Raw genomic sequence first — 16,528 nt, 5'->3', positions numbered from 1 at the left:
GTTCTACTTTATCACAGCTAAAACAACAGCTCACCTGAATGTATACACAGAATGCTGTAGGGTCACCGTTATTTCTCAAGATGCTTTTTTTTTTTTTTACCAAATTGTTAATACACTGAAATGTCCAGTGTAATTTTTTTCTTCTTTTCCAAGAGTTTTCCAGGCCAAACTGAGACAAATAATTCCACATCTGGTGCAATGGGAGTCTGCTCTGCTAATAGCTAATGCTACAAATAGATGCTAAAAATATTTTGAACTTGTTCAGTTATATTTATCAATATTTTAGGCATTATTGAAGATTGATTGTACCCACTCCTGGGTACCATATGCTCCTCTTTGGGGGTAAATACTTCAGTCTTTGATGTTACATGTTTCAGGAGTCGGCTGAATGTATCACAGGATCCAGCTGATTTCATGTTTCTCTTCTCCTTCCACACAGCTGCATCCACGTGTTCGCAGACTGAGTTCCGATGCTCCAGCGGTCGCTGCATCCCCGGCCACTGGTACTGCGATGGAGGGGCGGACTGCGCCGACGGCTCTGATGAACCCCTCTCCTGCAGTGAGTGCCACGCCACCCTCCCACCCCCCGAAAGGGACTTTTTGGTTTTGTGCGTCTGCCCCCACCCCATTATCAGCTGCTCTGTCATTGTGCGTCCGTGTCTGTCTGCCAGTCTGCATCTGTGAGAGAATTCTGTGAGTGATGTAGCGGAGAGTGCGAGTCAGTGGTGTATTTCTTTGTTGACGATGTGGTCAGTCAGGCCTCCTATTGTGTGCTGCATTCCTCTGCGGTGACGCCCCTCAATGTCCTCCGACAAATGGCACCTCCCCCTCCCTTTGTCCACCAGGGGTTACAGAGCCTCACTTTGGCTTTTGTTTAAATAACTCACCATGCATGGGAATGTGGAGTTGCCATGACTATTTTAAAAGCTTTGCTACTGTTGTATTGTGGCTTCCTTATTAAGTGAGAAGCGGCGAGGGGAAGGACCGGGGGTAATTGGCAATTACAGCAATTAAAAAACATTGTTATGAAATCAGTTACCGCCATTGGGCCTAAAGCAGTACAGTATGCAGTCGCATTGTTGCATTCCTACGTCTTCATCATCTACAGTTTGCGGCAGTGTGTCTGGTGCGGTTTGTCTCTGCAGCCACGCTGATCAGAACCTGCAACCCGGACCAGTTCCGCTGTGATGACGGCAGGTGCATTGCCTCATCCTGGATCTGCGATGGCGACAATGACTGCGGTGACATGAGTGACGAAGACCAAAGGCACAACTGTGGTATGCATTCATCTTTTATCCTTTAGGCATTTCTGTTTGTCTCTTTGCAACATCATTGTGCTTCCCCTCACTTCGTCATCCCCCACTCCACCCCCACTTGAAGGCATCTTCTTGCTCTCCGCCGCTCCCCAGCTTTGCCCCCTCCTGCTCTCCTTGTCTTGTTGTTGTTCGCTGCGCTGACTGATTTAGGCACACCACCAGTGAGAAGTGTTGTAGGGGAGACTTTGGCTGCCTGTATTCAGCATCTTTAGTCTCCTGTAGAAGGTCTCCGGTCCAAGAAGCTGACATTCCTAATTTCTCCTGCCTCACTCGTTACTTTCTGCAGGCCTCTTTACTCTGGCTTCCTGGCTCAGGGTGGATCAAGATTCTTATATTTCACCAGTGTGAGCTTCAAAAATAAGAAGCCTGAAGCAAAAGACGGCAGCACTGCCTGAGCCTCTGTAGGAGGCTCACTTCAAACAATGCGAATCAATCACATTAGGCAGATCAAGAATTTGTAGTCATGGCTGCATGTTTTGAAATACAGTTTGGAATGTTTGGAATTCCCAAAATATGTAGGTTGACTTTGGGTCATCACCATTGTTTTTTTTTTAACTGCTTGTATTTGTTTTTTTCATTCCAGCCAATCGCACGTGTTCCAGTGCAGAGTTCACATGTGTGAACAACCAGCCACCCCAGCGGAAATGCATTCCTCGTGACTGGGTGTGTGACGGGGACGCAGACTGTGCCGACGCTCTCGACGAGCGTCAGAACTGCACACGCAGATCTTGTGGCGTCAATGAGTTCACCTGCAGTAATGGCCTCTGCATACGCAGTTCCTACAGGTGAGAGAAAAAAAAATACTGCTACTATCATAAGGAATGTTTGTAATTTTAGTTCATTTCTGGTGTTCTTCTAAAATCAGATGTGATCGACGCAATGACTGCGGAGACAGCAGCGATGAGCAGGGCTGCGTCTACCAGCCCTGCCCTCAGCACCAGTTCACCTGTCAGAACGGCCGCTGCGTGTCCCACGATTTCGTGTGCGACGGCGACAACGACTGTGGGGACGACTCCGACGAGCTGGAGCACATGTGTCACACTCCGGCGCCCACGTGCCCCCCCGGTGAGTTCAGATGTGACAATGGACACTGCATTCCCCAGAGGGAGGTGTGCGACAGGAGTGACGACTGCTCTGACAACAGCGACGAGAAAGGATGTGGTGAGTAGCAAGCTTCTGCCAATGCTTTAGAATTTAATTTACTTTTGAATTTATCTAAGTGAAAAGAAATCAATCATGCTTCTGTCTGATTTTCTTGACCATAGGCATTAATGAATGTACCGACCCAACCATTCACCACTGCGATCACAACTGCACCGACACGCCCACGAGCTTCATCTGCACCTGCCGGCCCGGCTACCGCCTCATGTCCGACGGCAAAACGTGCGACGACGTCAACGAGTGCGCCGAGACGCCCAGCGTGTGCAGTCAGGTCTGCGAAAACACCCTGGGCTCCTACGTGTGCAAGTGCGCCCCGGGATTCCTCAGGGAGCCAGACGGCCGCAGCTGCCGTCAGAACAGCAACATCTCGCCGTACCTCATCTTCAGCAACCGCTACTACCTGAGGAACCTGTCGACGGACGGGCAGGCGTACTCGCTCATCCTGCAGGGCCTCACCAGCGTGGTGGCCTTGGACTTCGACCGCGTGGACAAGCGCCTGTATTGGGTCGATGTGAGCCGCAGGGTGATTGAGAGGATGTTCTTTAACGGCAGTAGCAGGGAGGTGGTAGTCAACGGAGTCCTGCACGGGGAGGGCCTGGCAGTCGACTGGATAGCCAGAAAACTCTACTGGGTGGACAGCTTCCTGGATTGCCTCAAAGTCTCCGAACTTGATGGCCGCTTTGTCAGGAAGCTGGCTGAACACTGCGTGGACGCCAACAACACATACTGCTTCGAAAACCCCAGAGGAATCGTGCTGCATCCCAAATATGGGTGAGGATGTCATATATATATCGATATATATGACTTATTTAGGATAGTATTTTTTCATGACTTGTCCTTGTTTGAATATATTTAATTTAACGCATTTCTTCAAGATTGCTAGGTTCTGACATATGTTTTCCAGGAAGTTCTGGTGTGATCCACAAAATCTTTGCTCCCTTTTAGGTATGTTTACTGGACTGACTGGGGAGATAAAGCCTTCATAGGTCGTGTTGGGATGGATGGAACCAACAAAACAGCCATCATCACCACAAAGATCGAGTGGCCAAATGGCATCACGATCGACTACACCAACGACAAGTTGTACTGGTCCGATGCTCACCTTAATTATATTGAGTAAGTGGACCCAGAAGTGTCCCCACAAATTCAACTACAATAAAATAGAGATTTGTAATTCTTTCTTTCTCTTTCAGATATTCTGATCTGGATGGTCATCACAGACACACAGTGTATGATGGGAACTTGCCGCACCCGTTCGCCATCACTATTTTTGCGGACAGCGTGTATTGGACGGACTGGAACACGCGGACCGTGGAGAAAGGCAACAAATACGACGGATCTGATCGTCAAGCCCTGGTTAACACCACACACAGGCCATTTGACATCCACGTGTGCCACCCATACAGACAGCCCATCGGTGGGTAAACAATACCTGGCCTGTGTTTGACCTGCTGATATTGTTTGACTCACTGAGGCTCTTCCTCTGGCAGTAAACAATCCCTGCGCGGTGAACAATGGAGGCTGCTCTCACCTGTGCTTGATCCGTCACGGGGGACGAGAGCACACTTGCGAATGCCCCGACCACTTCCTGACTGTGCAAATAGGCGGTGCGACCCGATGCCTTCCCATGTGCACCAGCACCCAGTACAGATGTGCAAACAACGAACGGTTTGTCAAGATTTCTCTTTGCACTGTGAATTATTTTGTTGATTTGCAGAATTTTAATCAACTGTGTGCAATGTATTAGTTGAGCTAGCATGAACAAATATGTTGTCATCCCATACCAGACAGTTTTTCTAACTAACATTTAAAACTAGCAAAAAAAAAAAAAAAAAGTCAATTTCTAATACTTGGCTGAAAACCCTTTACTGGCAATGACTGCCTGAAGTCTTGAACTCAGGCGTTACAAGATGCTGGGCTTCCTCCTGTTTAAGACTCTGCCAGGCCTTCACTGCAGCGGCTCTCACTTGCTGTTTGCATGTGGGCCTTTATCACTGAAGTTTCATTTTTAACAAGTGAAATACATGCTCAGTGAGGTTGAGCCCAGGTGACTGCCCTGGCCAATCAGGAATATTGATTTTTTTTTGCTTTATAAACTCCTGGATTGCTTTGGCTGTATGTTTTCGGTCACTAGTCGTCTGTATTATGAAATGCTGCTCAATCAACTTGGTCTCTGAAGTCTCTGATCACTTCAGAATTAATTTGGCTGCTTCTGTCCTGTCTCACATCATCAGTAAACCCAGTGCCACTGGCAGCCAGGCCTGCCCACCCAGGCCATCATGCTGCTTCGACCATGTTTTACAGATGATGTATGTTTTGGATCCCAGGCTGATCCACACCTTGTCCAAACTGGTAGAGGTTCATCTTGGTTGTCCAAAGAGTGTTATTCCAGAAACGTGCTGGCTTTTTTTGAAATCTTTTTTTTTTGCTTTTAGCCTTTCTTTCTTGGGGCTCCTGAGTGGCTTGGCGAGTGAACCCTCTGTATCTACCCTCATGCAGTCTTCTCTTTATGGTTGACTTGGCCATTGATACGCCTACCTCCTGCAGAGTGTTTTTACTTGGTTGGCTGTTGTGAAGGGCTTTCTCTTCACCATGGGAAAGATTCTTCCATCATCCGCCGCTGTTTTCTTTCATGGACGTCCAGGAGTTTTTGTGTTACCGAGTTCGCCGGCTCTGTTTTCTCAGGATGTACCAAACTGTTTGTCCAGTCAACCATCACAGTCAAAGGTCAATGATCCAGGACTGTAATGTTCTAAATGAATGATGATGTAGTGAATGTGAATTAAAGATTAAATGCTACTTAATTACAAGCATTTACTTACTCCATGAAAACTCTTGTAAACTTGCCCTGCTTCTGCTTTGACAGATGTATTCCGATCTGGTGGAAATGCGACGGTCAGAGCGACTGCAGAGACGGCTCAGATGAGCCTTCCACCTGTCCGCCTCGACACTGCCGGCTCGGCCAGTTTCAGTGCAGTGATGGAAACTGCACCAGTCCACATTTCCTCTGTAACAGCAACCGGGACTGTCACGACGGCTCTGACGAAGACGCTGTGCTGTGTGGTGCGTTCAGTTCTTCATTTGGTGTTGTTTAGATGTTGTGTTTATGGTTTGCCTCTTTATGGGTAAACTATATTTCTGCCAACTGAGTGGCTTGTTTTCCTTGCAGCTACACACCAGTGCGAAGCCCACCAGTGGCAGTGTGCCAATAAGCGATGCATCCCTGAGTCCTGGCAGTGTGACGGTGAGGACGACTGCGGGGATCAGTCGGACGAAGACCCTTCCCACTGCTCCTCCAGGACCTGTCGGCCCGGACAATTCAAATGCCGCAATGGACGGTGCATCCCGCAAAGCTGGAAGTGTGACGTTGATGATGACTGCGGCGACAACTCTGATGAGCCTTTAGAGGAGTGCAGTGAGTATTATCCAGTTTTTTTTGTGATTGTGAGCACATTAGGATAAAAGTAGTCATGAGGATACATTTTAAATGTCAACGCTCGTACATATTCACAGTTTATTTATGTTTCTTGACGATCTTGGTCTCTGATCCACAGTGGGGCCGGCATATCGATGTGACAACCACACAGAATTCAGCTGCAAGGCAAACTACCGCTGCGTGCCTCTGTGGTCGGTTTGCAATGGCCACAACGACTGCAGAGACAACAGTGATGAGCAGGGCTGCGGTGAGTCTTGACCATCCATTTCTCTGACTGAAATCTCGGTCGCGTCTCACAGCAGCAGCAATTTGAACATTCTTCTATCAAATCCACTGTCCAAATCTCAATGTGGCTTTTTTATAGTCCTGGAAAATTTCTAAATCACAGGATGGAAACTGCATGTTTGCTCGTGAAGTGAGTGAAGGGCAATTAGCCAAGGCCTCAGCCTCCTGTGGAACACTGCCCAGTGTGGTAGTGGGAGATGCTGATGGAGAGCGTCTCACCGCTCACCCTCCCCCACCGCTTACCTCTCCCCGAAAACGCTTCAGATTTATGAGCTGTCCATTGGAATGAGTCCACATACATGTGTGTGTATGTGAGTGTGTGAGTGTGTGTGTGTGTGTGTGTTGTTGCTCTGTCCTTGCGTGGGGGCAGGGTTCACACAAATCTCTTTGTACTTTCCGCGATCCAAACACACTTGCCGCGGCCCTCCCGTCTCTTATCGGAGGCCCTCACTCCATTAGTGCCATGCCTGCGAAGGAGGGAAGATCTGTGCTAATCTTCCTGTAAGAATGTAGCAGATGGGCCAGGTGGAGGGCTCTGAGGGCAGGACTAACTAACACCGTGCTATCTTTGACCCCCAGCACTGTGTGGTAGAGACGGCTCAGGCCAGCTCTGCTTCATTCCTCTCCCTTCTGTGCTTCTCGTCTCCTGCAGCCTTATCCTCCACAGACACATACTGGCATGGAAAGAGGTCACCCATCTGTCTTTGGCATGCTTCTTTCCTCCCTCAGCGTCTTTCTTTTTTTTGCAGTTTAATTAAAAAACAAGATGTTCTTTTCATTTTAAACTGACTTTTTCATTATTACTTAAAGGCACTGAAATCCCTCATCATGTCACACAGTTACTGATAAATTCACCCGCATGATAACCTCATCTCGTGTCATTCCTGGATGATAGTTGTATAAGACATTACGTAACTTTATCAATTTCAGTTTTCAATCTTTTCAAGAGCAACAAAAACTATGAGTGGAATGCCTAAATTGCATTTTCAAGAATTTATCACAATTGCTTTGTGCTGAAGTGGAGCCGAAAGTCATAATTTTCTTTTTTTTAAATGCGTATTTAACATCAACAAACATTTTTCAAATTTCACCAAATTTCCATGGTAGAATTACTTTGTTAGATTGATCTAAGAAACAAATAAATGGGGCTGCTGTGCAATAATAATCGAAACAAACAAAAGAAACCTAATTTTCCTCAAACTAGCTTCCCCTCATCTTAAAAAAAAGTCCCAGTTCATATTTTGAAACTTTTTTTTTTATGCAGAGTTATATTTCACTGTAGTTACATGGATTTACAAGGTGCAGTGTTCAGTCGTCTCTCTCGTCACAGCTCTCAGTTCCAATCTTGGGAGCCATTGTTTGATTTCCCTGGGGACCGAGTTCATGATATACATTTGACATTAATTGCTGAGTCTAAAACTGCCCGCAGGTCTTATTATGAGTGTCTGTGACGGTCTGGCCGCTCATGTTCACGCTGTGACGGACTCGCAGTCTGTCCAGGATGGGCGGGTGCATTTGCAGATGGGGGATAAATGAATTTGTGAGTCAGTAAATGTGTAATTTTTTTGGTGAGCGAAATGACTCAACTTTCCTGCTCTGTTGCTCCCAGATGAGGTGACCTGCGATCCGAACGGAGACTTCCGCTGTGACAACCACCGCTGCATCCCGCTGCGATGGAGCTGCGACGGGGACAATGACTGCGGGGACAACTCCGACGAGCGCAGCTGCAGTAAGTGGCGCTTGCCGCTTTCCATCAACACACATCTTTCCACTGTGTTCAGGAGCGCCGCTTTGACACTCTCTAAGTGTCTCCTTGAATAGATTTACTGTGGGATTTCGCTGTAGCTGCGCCATTGTGAATCCTCCAGATGGGAAAGGAGTGTTGACGGCAAAGAATAGCCCTGCTATCATTTTATCAGACAGCTGGGGAGGTTTTGTAAGAGGCTCAACACTTTTGCCGACAGCGGAGTGGTGAGAGAGGTAGCGTTATCAGCCGCTGGAGAAACAGGCTGTCCTCGGTGTGTCGAGAAAAGGGAGTAAAGGAGTCTGTCACCCCTTGAACCGGGGAATTTAAACACGTCTGAGAACATGCCAGCTAATAGGGATAATGCTGCTTCTCAAAAGCAGAAAATGGTGACGTTAAATCATAGTGGGACAGCCTCCCATGCTGCTGCGCTCCCGATGACAATCCGCTTTGTTTCCTTTGAACTGGTGGGCTTGTTGAAGGGTAACATCGCAGACTGTAGAATGGGTTTACACAGAAGAAAATGTCACAGATTGTTATTTTTACAAGTCTTAGGAATTTTTCCAAGCAGATCAGACTAAGAAAAAGGAAATTTCTGGCGTTTTTTGATCAATGTGAGCCTTTCTAGTGACGGTGAAATGAAGTTCTGCATTTGTTTTGTTTGAATCCCGTCTCCCTGCCTCCCCTCAGCGCCACGCGCATGCACGGAGAGCGAGTTTCGCTGTGATAATCTGCGCTGCATTCCCGACCGTTGGGTCTGTGACCATGACAACGACTGTGAGGACAACTCGGATGAAAGGGACTGTGGTAAGTGGAGGCTCTTTGTTTTGGCTCAGGATCTGGGTGTTTGTGGGTAACGGAGGGCTGCATTAGACAAAAGAGCAATAAAACGTCTAGTTTTGAAGTATAGACAGCTGGGACCACCAACAGATGTTTGTTCAAGAGAACTATTTTCAGTCTGCTGCTGATTGAAGATTCAGGTCTCACTGGATATTTCATATTGATGGTAATACAGAATAAAGCAAATAAATTCCTTTTCCATTTGTTGCTGCAGAGTTGCGAACATGTCATCCTGGATACTTCCAGTGCGGCAGTGGACACTGCATCGCTGAGCGTTTCAAATGTGACGGCAACGCTGACTGTCTGGACTACACGGATGAGACGTCTTGTCGTGAGTGTCTCTTCTCATGTGGCTTCCTTTGACCCTCTTTGGTAACATAACTGAATGTTTGTATGTCTATGTTTGCCCATCTGAAGCTTTACTTTACTGAGATTCATTCATTTCTATCAGTTTGATGGAATATTTTTGACTTTCAGCCACCCGGTTTCCCAACGGCACGTACTGCCCCCCCTTTCTGTTTGAGTGCAAGAACCACGTTTGTGTTCAGCCTCAGTGGAAGTGTGATGGAGACGATGACTGCAGAGACGGCTCGGACGAGGAGCTTCACCTCTGCCGTAAACACTCACACTTGATATTTTTTCACAGTCTTAATCACACTTTGTCAAAATCATTTTTCGTCTGATGTGAGCGGCGTTAAGGTTTGACCTCTGAATTGCTGATTCTGTTAATCGATTGTGTTACAGTGGACATCCAGTGTGAAACCCCTTTCCGTTTCCGCTGCGACAACAACCGCTGCATCTACAGCCACGAGCTGTGTAACTCTGTGGACGACTGCGGCGACGGCTCCGACGAGCGACAGGAAAACTGTACGGCTGCTTTATGTCACAGAAGTTCTCCAGCCCATATTGAGATGCTGCTGTAGTTTATATTTATTAATTGAGATGCCAAGATTGAATGTTTTTTTTCCACATAAGACATGTCCACAGCTTCCCTTGAGTTTATCTTTTTCTCAACATGCAGGTCTAAGCCCCTCACATGGCCCCTGTACAGAGGATGAGTACAAATGTGGGAACGGACAGTGCATCCCGCTGCAGTACGCCTGTGACGATTATGACGACTGTGGCGATCAGTCCGATGAGCTTGGCTGCCGTAAGTAACGTGAATTAATTCCATATTCCCATATTAATTGCAAACTCACCTCAATTGGTATCCAGTATTGTTCCAGAAAACTGTAGATGCAGCTTGATGATATTTGGTTCTGTGGTATTTATTTTGCCAAAACACATTCACACTTATATGAGACTGTTTAATTGTCATGTTTTGTGGATTTTATTAAGTATCATCATACCAATATTGGAATATTTCAGTTACTGAAGCTTGACTCTCCCTGACAGAATGAAAAAAGTTATTTTATTTTATTTTATTTATTTATTTATTTATTCATTTATTTATTTATTTATTTATTTATTTATTTTCATAAACAATCCATGTATTCCAGACCACGGCAGTGGGCACACATGCAGTGCCAATGTATGTGAACACAACTGCACAGACCTCACAGAGGGAGGCTTCCTCTGCTCCTGCAGACCCGGTTATAAGCCCAAAGCAACAGAAAGACACACCTGTGAAGGTAAAACGAAACATCCTAATTGCAGTCTGACACCCAAGTGTTCCTCTCCATTCGATTCATATGTTTTCTTCCCATTTCTTATTCCTCTGAGGACAGACGTGAATGAGTGTGAGGTCTATGGGACGTGTCCTCAGGATTGTAAGAACACAAAGGGCAGCTATGAGTGTTTCTGCGCCGAGGGTTTTCTCTCTTTTGGTGAGCCGCATGGGACCGAGTGTGCTGCTCAAGGTATTCACTCCACCAGAGAAGATCCTCCACAAATGTTTCCCTTTTCTCTAATTAACACCCAAAAACCCCAAACTCTGCACAGGAAATCCGCCAGTGCTGCTTTTGCCCGACAACGTACGGATCCGACGCTTCAACCTGTCCTCTGAGCAGTACTCAGACTACGTGGACAACAGCGAGCACATCCAAGCCTTGGACTACCTGTGGGATCCGGAGGGTGAAGGCCTCAGTAAGACTGACACTTTATGCTTTCAGTGCCGTTTGCCTCCGTCGATATGAGATCAACAACACATTTGAAGGTGGATAATGTTTCCTGTGGTTTTTGTAGGTGTTGTTTACTGGACAGTTTTGGGTCGCGGCTCTCAGTTTGGCTCCATCAAACGTGCCTATATGACCACATTCAACGACTTTGGCAACAACCCGGTGAAAGAGGTGGATCTGAACTTACGCTACATCGCCAATCCTGATGGTATTGCCGTGGACTGGGTCGGCAGGTAGGCTAATTTACCCGGATTGAAACTTTACATCTGTACTGCAGTGTTCTCTCGCAGTTGGGTCCACATTTCCTTTGTGGTTTTACTCTTGCAGGCACATTTACTGGACAGATTCAGGAACCAATAGAATCGAAGTGGCAAAACTGGATGGACGATACAGAAAGTGGTTGATCCACACTGACCTCGACCAGCCTGCTGCTATTGTAGTGAATCCATCGCTGGGGTATGAGGCCTTGATTTGAAAAGAGACACATTGGTTGCACCATTGACTCAAATACACTGTGTGGAATCGTCTCCACTCAGAACAAACCTTTCATTGTGATTGTTCCTGCTGCAGGATGATGTACTGGACAGACTGGGGCCGGAAACCCAGAATAGAGTCTGCATGGATGGACGGTCAGCACAGAAAAGCTCTGGTCCAAGAGGAGGACCTGGGCTGGCCTACTGGTCTGACTGTGGACTATCTCAACGGAGACAGGGTCTACTGGTGTGACTCCAAAGAAAACATCATTGAGTCCATGAAGCCGGACGGCACAGACAGGAAGATTGTCATATCAGGAGGTGAACACACTCAAACTAGCTTTAGTCTTTATAAAAGAAAAAAAAAAAAAACATCTTCATGAAGCTTTTAGTTCTTCTCACAGAATCTGTGTGTGTGATTTCTGCCGTAGAGGTGTGTAAGAGCTGCAAGATGTTGCTCATAACTCTGAATCTGTGTCTGCATGTGTGTGTGCAGCCATTTCTACAATTTACGTAGCTTGTTTATACTGACATTTTTCACCTGTGCTTCTCCTCTGCACTACTGCAATCACAGATAGATTCACAACAGAGCAGGAAATTATAGCCTGGGATTGTATGAGTCATTCATAAAACTTGGGAAAATGAAATAAATAAACCATAACCAGAAAAATCTAAATTACTTTTAAGATTAAAGTTTTCCTTCTCTTTCAGACATTGGACACCCGTACAGCCTGGATATCTTTGAGGGCCATGTGTACTGGACGTCGAAAGACAAAGGCGAGGTGTGGAGGACAAACAAGTTTGGGCAAGGAAGCAAAGTCAAAGTTCTCACCATCAATCCCTGGCTGACCCAAGTCCGTATTTACCAGGAGCACCGACACAACCAGTCAGGTCAGAACTCAGAGCCATTCATGTAATAAATGTGCTTGTTAAATCTCCACAAGTCTAAATCCGGCTCAGCAGCTCACAGTGCAGGGGCTTAAAGTCACCGCTGATATGATCTTTACAAAATATATTTGATTGATTAGAAACATAAATGGTCTTATTCATGGAAAAACAAGTTGTTTTGGGATCGATTCATTTTATTAGCGCATGATCAAGTGTGTGAAACAACAGAAAGGAGGGAGTCCTCACTTGTGCCTCTTCAAAGCTGTGTGAGGTTTAGTGACATCTAGTGGTAATCTGAAAACTGCAACAACTTCAACGCTGCTTGTGATTTACATACATTTTCGTGGTAAAAAATATACAGGAAACATAAAATTCACACACATTTCCTCACAGAATCGGCCATGTGGAGGCTATTCTGCATAATTATATAATTTCCGGGAAGTTATCCCAGCGTGAAAAAAACACAACGAATGCTTGTTTCATGTGAAGAAGATCTGTAGTAGCTCAGAGGTTAGAGCGGTGAAGCCACAGAGGTTTTAATTATTCTGTTGGGTGCTGGAGCCGATCCAGCCTGTGTTTACAGGATGTTCTGCTGATTAGCAGATCTACCGGAACTGACTGTTTCTCTTCTGATCATGAGTCATTGTTGTTTCCTTCCCAGTGCCCAACCCTTGCAAGAATGTGTGCAGTCACCTCTGTCTTCTGCGGCCGGGCGGGTACACCTGCGCCTGTCCGCAGGGCTCCTCTCTGGTGGCGTTTGACTCGAACGAATGTGACGCAGGTAAACGGCAGGAGCAACGGTTACGCACTGCTTATACTCTCGTGTTCGTTGTGATGTGGCCTCCCATTTTGCCTGTCATAAATCCATTTTCCCATGTGCCTGGCTGCTCCGGCGTGGTTCTTGTGAGAAGGTGGTGTGTTTGGTTCATTGCTGATCCTGTGTATGCCTGGCTTTTGCTCCTGCAGCCATTGAGGCTCCTGTTGCAATGCCCCTTGCATGTAGATGCATGAATGGTGGAACCTGCTACACTGATGAAGGGGGTCTGCCAAAATGCAAGTGAGTTAACTTCAGGCACCATCCGTACCCATTAAATATTCTTCATCACTCACGCTCTGTATTGTTTGATATGTTTGGTATCCACACCTTTTAGACGCACTTCCAAGAGTTTGTTTTCTTTAAGCTGTAGTCATTTTTTTTCCTGCTTTATCACGACTGTGTAGATGTCCATACGGCTATGCGGGCAGCTACTGTGAGATGGGGAAGTCCAGAGGAGCGCCAGCAGGAACAGGTACATTGATTTGTCGACTGTGTGAACTCCTTTTCATTCCTATTTCCTAATATATGATATCTATGCCCACAATGACTCCCCAAGAACCTGTGGGAGTCCTTCACAGATATAATGCTTGGCATGTTGGAGCTGCGTTACGCTTTACACCCTTGAGCTGCTGGTGTTGCTTCAGCTGAAGGAGGCCATGCTTGTAATTTGTCCACCTAAAGATTGCGCCGGTCTGATTCAGCAGATGCCGAAGGGTCGAAACCTTGTGATTCTTTAATAAATAACTCGTAACTGGTAAAGGTTTAACCGTGGTAAATAGGTTTGTTTTCCAAAAGTCATCAGCAGTAATGGACTGGATCAGCAAAAATAGTGAGAAGAGGCGTTAATGATCTGTGTGTGGCTGTTTCGTGCAGCCGTGGCCGTCCTGCTGGCTGTCATCATCATCCTCATCACCGGAGCTTTGGCAGTCGGGGTTTTCCTCAACTACAAACGGACGGGCTCGTTCATCCCCTCCATGCCCAAACTGCCCAGGTAACGGTACCTCCATGCAGAGCTGAAGCGTAACCTGGAATATTCAGATTAGAGATTGGAGCTTTTTTTTTTGTTTGTTTTGTGTGCAGCCTCAGCAGCCTGGTGAAATCTGCTGACACGGGGAACGGGGTGACGTTTCGGTCGGGCGATAATGTCGATCTTGGACCGTCGCACATTGGAGTGTCTTTCATCGACACGGCCATGCAGATGGTGAGTCCTACAGTTAATCATCTCCCCGGGACATTTGAAGTGTCATGTCAGCGATTTTGTCTCACTCTTGTGCAAACAAGCCTCCGTAGTAAGAATCTCAACACCGTGTAGAGCATCCTGTGTGAAACTTGATTAATGCGGAATGGTTCCACCGCAGGACGATAACTTCGCCATGGAAGCCGGGAGGCAGCCAATCACATTTGAAAACCCGCTCTATGCCACTGCTCCAGTGTCGGGTGATCCAGCTGTCATCCATGCCACACAGGTACACATGAATGAATGAATTCTCTAGCACAGTGGCTCCTAAACTCCTTCCCACACACACCCCACATTAACCAACCATTTGAAGCTCCTGGATATTTTTATCACCCTTCAAATTGTCACTTTTGATTCACGTGAGACTTTAAACGTTTGTTCTTTCGACCAGGTAACAGTGAACGTAAGTGGCGAGCAGCTGGAGAACAACTTTGTGAACCCGGCGTACCGCGGCGATCCCAGCGGAGGCGTCGTGAACACGTCTTCAGCCAACGCCAAACCTGTTCAGGTGGATGTCCCACATTCATGATATCACCGTGCAGAACGTAAACCGGATGAATGTCTGACTCCGCACCAAACTGTGTTTGTCTGCAGGAGTCAAAGTGGAGCCTCTTCAAACGGAAGCTAAAGCCGAGCACCACATTTGAAAACCCTTCATACTCAGAGGTACACAATTTGAAGAAAAAAAAACAGCCCAGAAAACAGAAAGTTAAAGTGTCCTGTTTTTTTTTTAAAAAAATCTCTTTTGATAGATGAAGGATGAGAAGCCAGCAGGAAGTAGCGAGGACCCCTCTGCCCCCGAGCCCTCTCCGTTCGCGCCCGCTGCCAAACCTCAGAAGCGGGATCGTCCCAGCACCTTCTCGCCCACGGAGGACAGCTTCAAAGACACGGCCAACCTTGTCAAAGAGGACAGCGACGTATAACGTCCCCTCTCTCTCATAGACGGAAATGGAAAAAAAAACAAACACACTTTGCACAGAATTTATTTTTTTATGCAGCCTGTGTACAAAAACTCAAAATTGTTTTAGGACATTTCTATAGAGCGAAGAAAGAAGTCCTCTCATGATGCCTTCTGACATTTCTTATGCCAATTCTTGTGTTGCTGTTTTTTTTTTTCTTTACTCTGATGTACAATATGTATATCTTTGCACTGAAGCTGCTGATAGAAATGTTAATAAATATGTTGTATATTTGTAAATTTGAACAGTAAAATTTTGTCAGAAATATTTCTGAAATAGATCCTTAATAGTTCTACATAAACACAATATAACACGATATAAAAGGTGAGCTGCAGTCTGAATGTACAGTACTTATATGATCGAAGGCTTTGACAGACGTATATGAGGTATTGATGTGAGTTTTATGCCACTGAACATAACTGAAGATGTATTTACTTCGTCTTTAAAGTTTAAATACCTCATTTCAGGGCTGACATATAAAAGCAGGACAGAAGAGATTTTGTTTTTAACTCGTGGCATTTCGATTTCGTCCACATGTGATCCAACACGAACAAATGCACAAGTTATAGCACACGTGCAGAGCATACTTATTGTACCTAATCAAACTCATCTGACTTTGAATCAGCATGATTTTTTTTTTTTGGTGATATTGGTACAAATAGCCAAAATCATTTGAACAGTACTTGAACAAGGTTGTGTGTGTGTGTGTGTGTGGCATGAAGGAGCAGTGGGGTCATTTTAAGGGGCAAATCATGACCTGAGAATGCAGACGAAGACATTTTATAAACAAAGTCAATAAATTCTTCAGATTGATTTATTATGTATCATAATGAGGACAAACTGTATCTGTGATCATTCAGAGTATGCCCAAATGGAAAATTGCCACTGCAGAGACCTGAATGAATAAATTTCCTATTTTGTAAAACAGTCTTGTTGGTTTTTTTTTTTTTATTTATTTATTTCAGTTAAAATGTATCTTAGGACATTACATTGTCACATACACTGAATATAACTGTGAAACAGAACAGTAAGAATGCTTCTTCTCCCCTTCCTACTGGAGTCCATTGCAGCTGATGCTGGACAAAAAAAATTTTCAAAAATTAAGAAGCTCTTCAAACACGTGTGTCTGGACTGTGGGAGGAAATCAGAGTACCTGGCAAGAACCAACACACAGGGAGAACATGCAAACGTCACACAAAAAGCAGCCCAACCAGGGCTATGAGGGTTATTAAAGCTAAAATAAATCTTGCAAAGT

The 16,528-nt window shown here is 45.8% G+C and overlaps 1 protein-coding gene across 1 annotated transcript in view; it reads left to right on the top strand.

The window, feature by feature from the left end:
- The window catches only part of lrp2a (low density lipoprotein receptor-related protein 2a), a 41,938-nt gene extending 26,663 nt beyond the window's left edge, over nt 1-15,275 (top strand). Inside the window, exons 47-79 of the mRNA XM_030111155.1 lie at nt 440-559; nt 1,146-1,277; nt 1,900-2,101; nt 2,182-2,477; nt 2,582-3,248; nt 3,423-3,593; nt 3,671-3,894; nt 3,968-4,145; nt 5,344-5,540; nt 5,647-5,892; nt 6,032-6,160; nt 7,808-7,927; nt 8,633-8,749; nt 8,997-9,113; nt 9,260-9,397; nt 9,527-9,649; nt 9,804-9,932; nt 10,282-10,413; nt 10,510-10,641; nt 10,724-10,867; nt 10,967-11,132; nt 11,227-11,355; nt 11,470-11,693; nt 12,084-12,263; nt 12,922-13,041; nt 13,227-13,317; nt 13,482-13,549; nt 13,951-14,068; nt 14,158-14,278; nt 14,436-14,543; nt 14,706-14,822; nt 14,909-14,980; nt 15,067-15,275. Coding sequence (XP_029967015.1) covers nt 440-559; nt 1,146-1,277; nt 1,900-2,101; nt 2,182-2,477; nt 2,582-3,248; nt 3,423-3,593; nt 3,671-3,894; nt 3,968-4,145; nt 5,344-5,540; nt 5,647-5,892; nt 6,032-6,160; nt 7,808-7,927; nt 8,633-8,749; nt 8,997-9,113; nt 9,260-9,397; nt 9,527-9,649; nt 9,804-9,932; nt 10,282-10,413; nt 10,510-10,641; nt 10,724-10,867; nt 10,967-11,132; nt 11,227-11,355; nt 11,470-11,693; nt 12,084-12,263; nt 12,922-13,041; nt 13,227-13,317; nt 13,482-13,549; nt 13,951-14,068; nt 14,158-14,278; nt 14,436-14,543; nt 14,706-14,822; nt 14,909-14,980; nt 15,067-15,237 — 5,399 coding nt within the window. The 3' untranslated portion in view covers nt 15,238-15,275. The remainder of the gene's footprint in view (nt 1-439; nt 560-1,145; nt 1,278-1,899; nt 2,102-2,181; nt 2,478-2,581; nt 3,249-3,422; nt 3,594-3,670; nt 3,895-3,967; nt 4,146-5,343; nt 5,541-5,646; nt 5,893-6,031; nt 6,161-7,807; nt 7,928-8,632; nt 8,750-8,996; nt 9,114-9,259; nt 9,398-9,526; nt 9,650-9,803; nt 9,933-10,281; nt 10,414-10,509; nt 10,642-10,723; nt 10,868-10,966; nt 11,133-11,226; nt 11,356-11,469; nt 11,694-12,083; nt 12,264-12,921; nt 13,042-13,226; nt 13,318-13,481; nt 13,550-13,950; nt 14,069-14,157; nt 14,279-14,435; nt 14,544-14,705; nt 14,823-14,908; nt 14,981-15,066) is intronic.
- Nucleotides 15,276-16,528: the final 1,253 nt, after the last annotated feature.

This window comes from Salarias fasciatus, chromosome 16, assembly GCF_902148845.1.
Source record: "Salarias fasciatus chromosome 16, fSalaFa1.1, whole genome shotgun sequence".
NCBI lineage: Eukaryota > Metazoa > Chordata > Actinopteri > Blenniiformes > Blenniidae > Salarias > Salarias fasciatus.
Note: the sequence above shows the minus strand (reverse complement) of the source record. Positions and strands in the feature narration are given on the sequence as shown.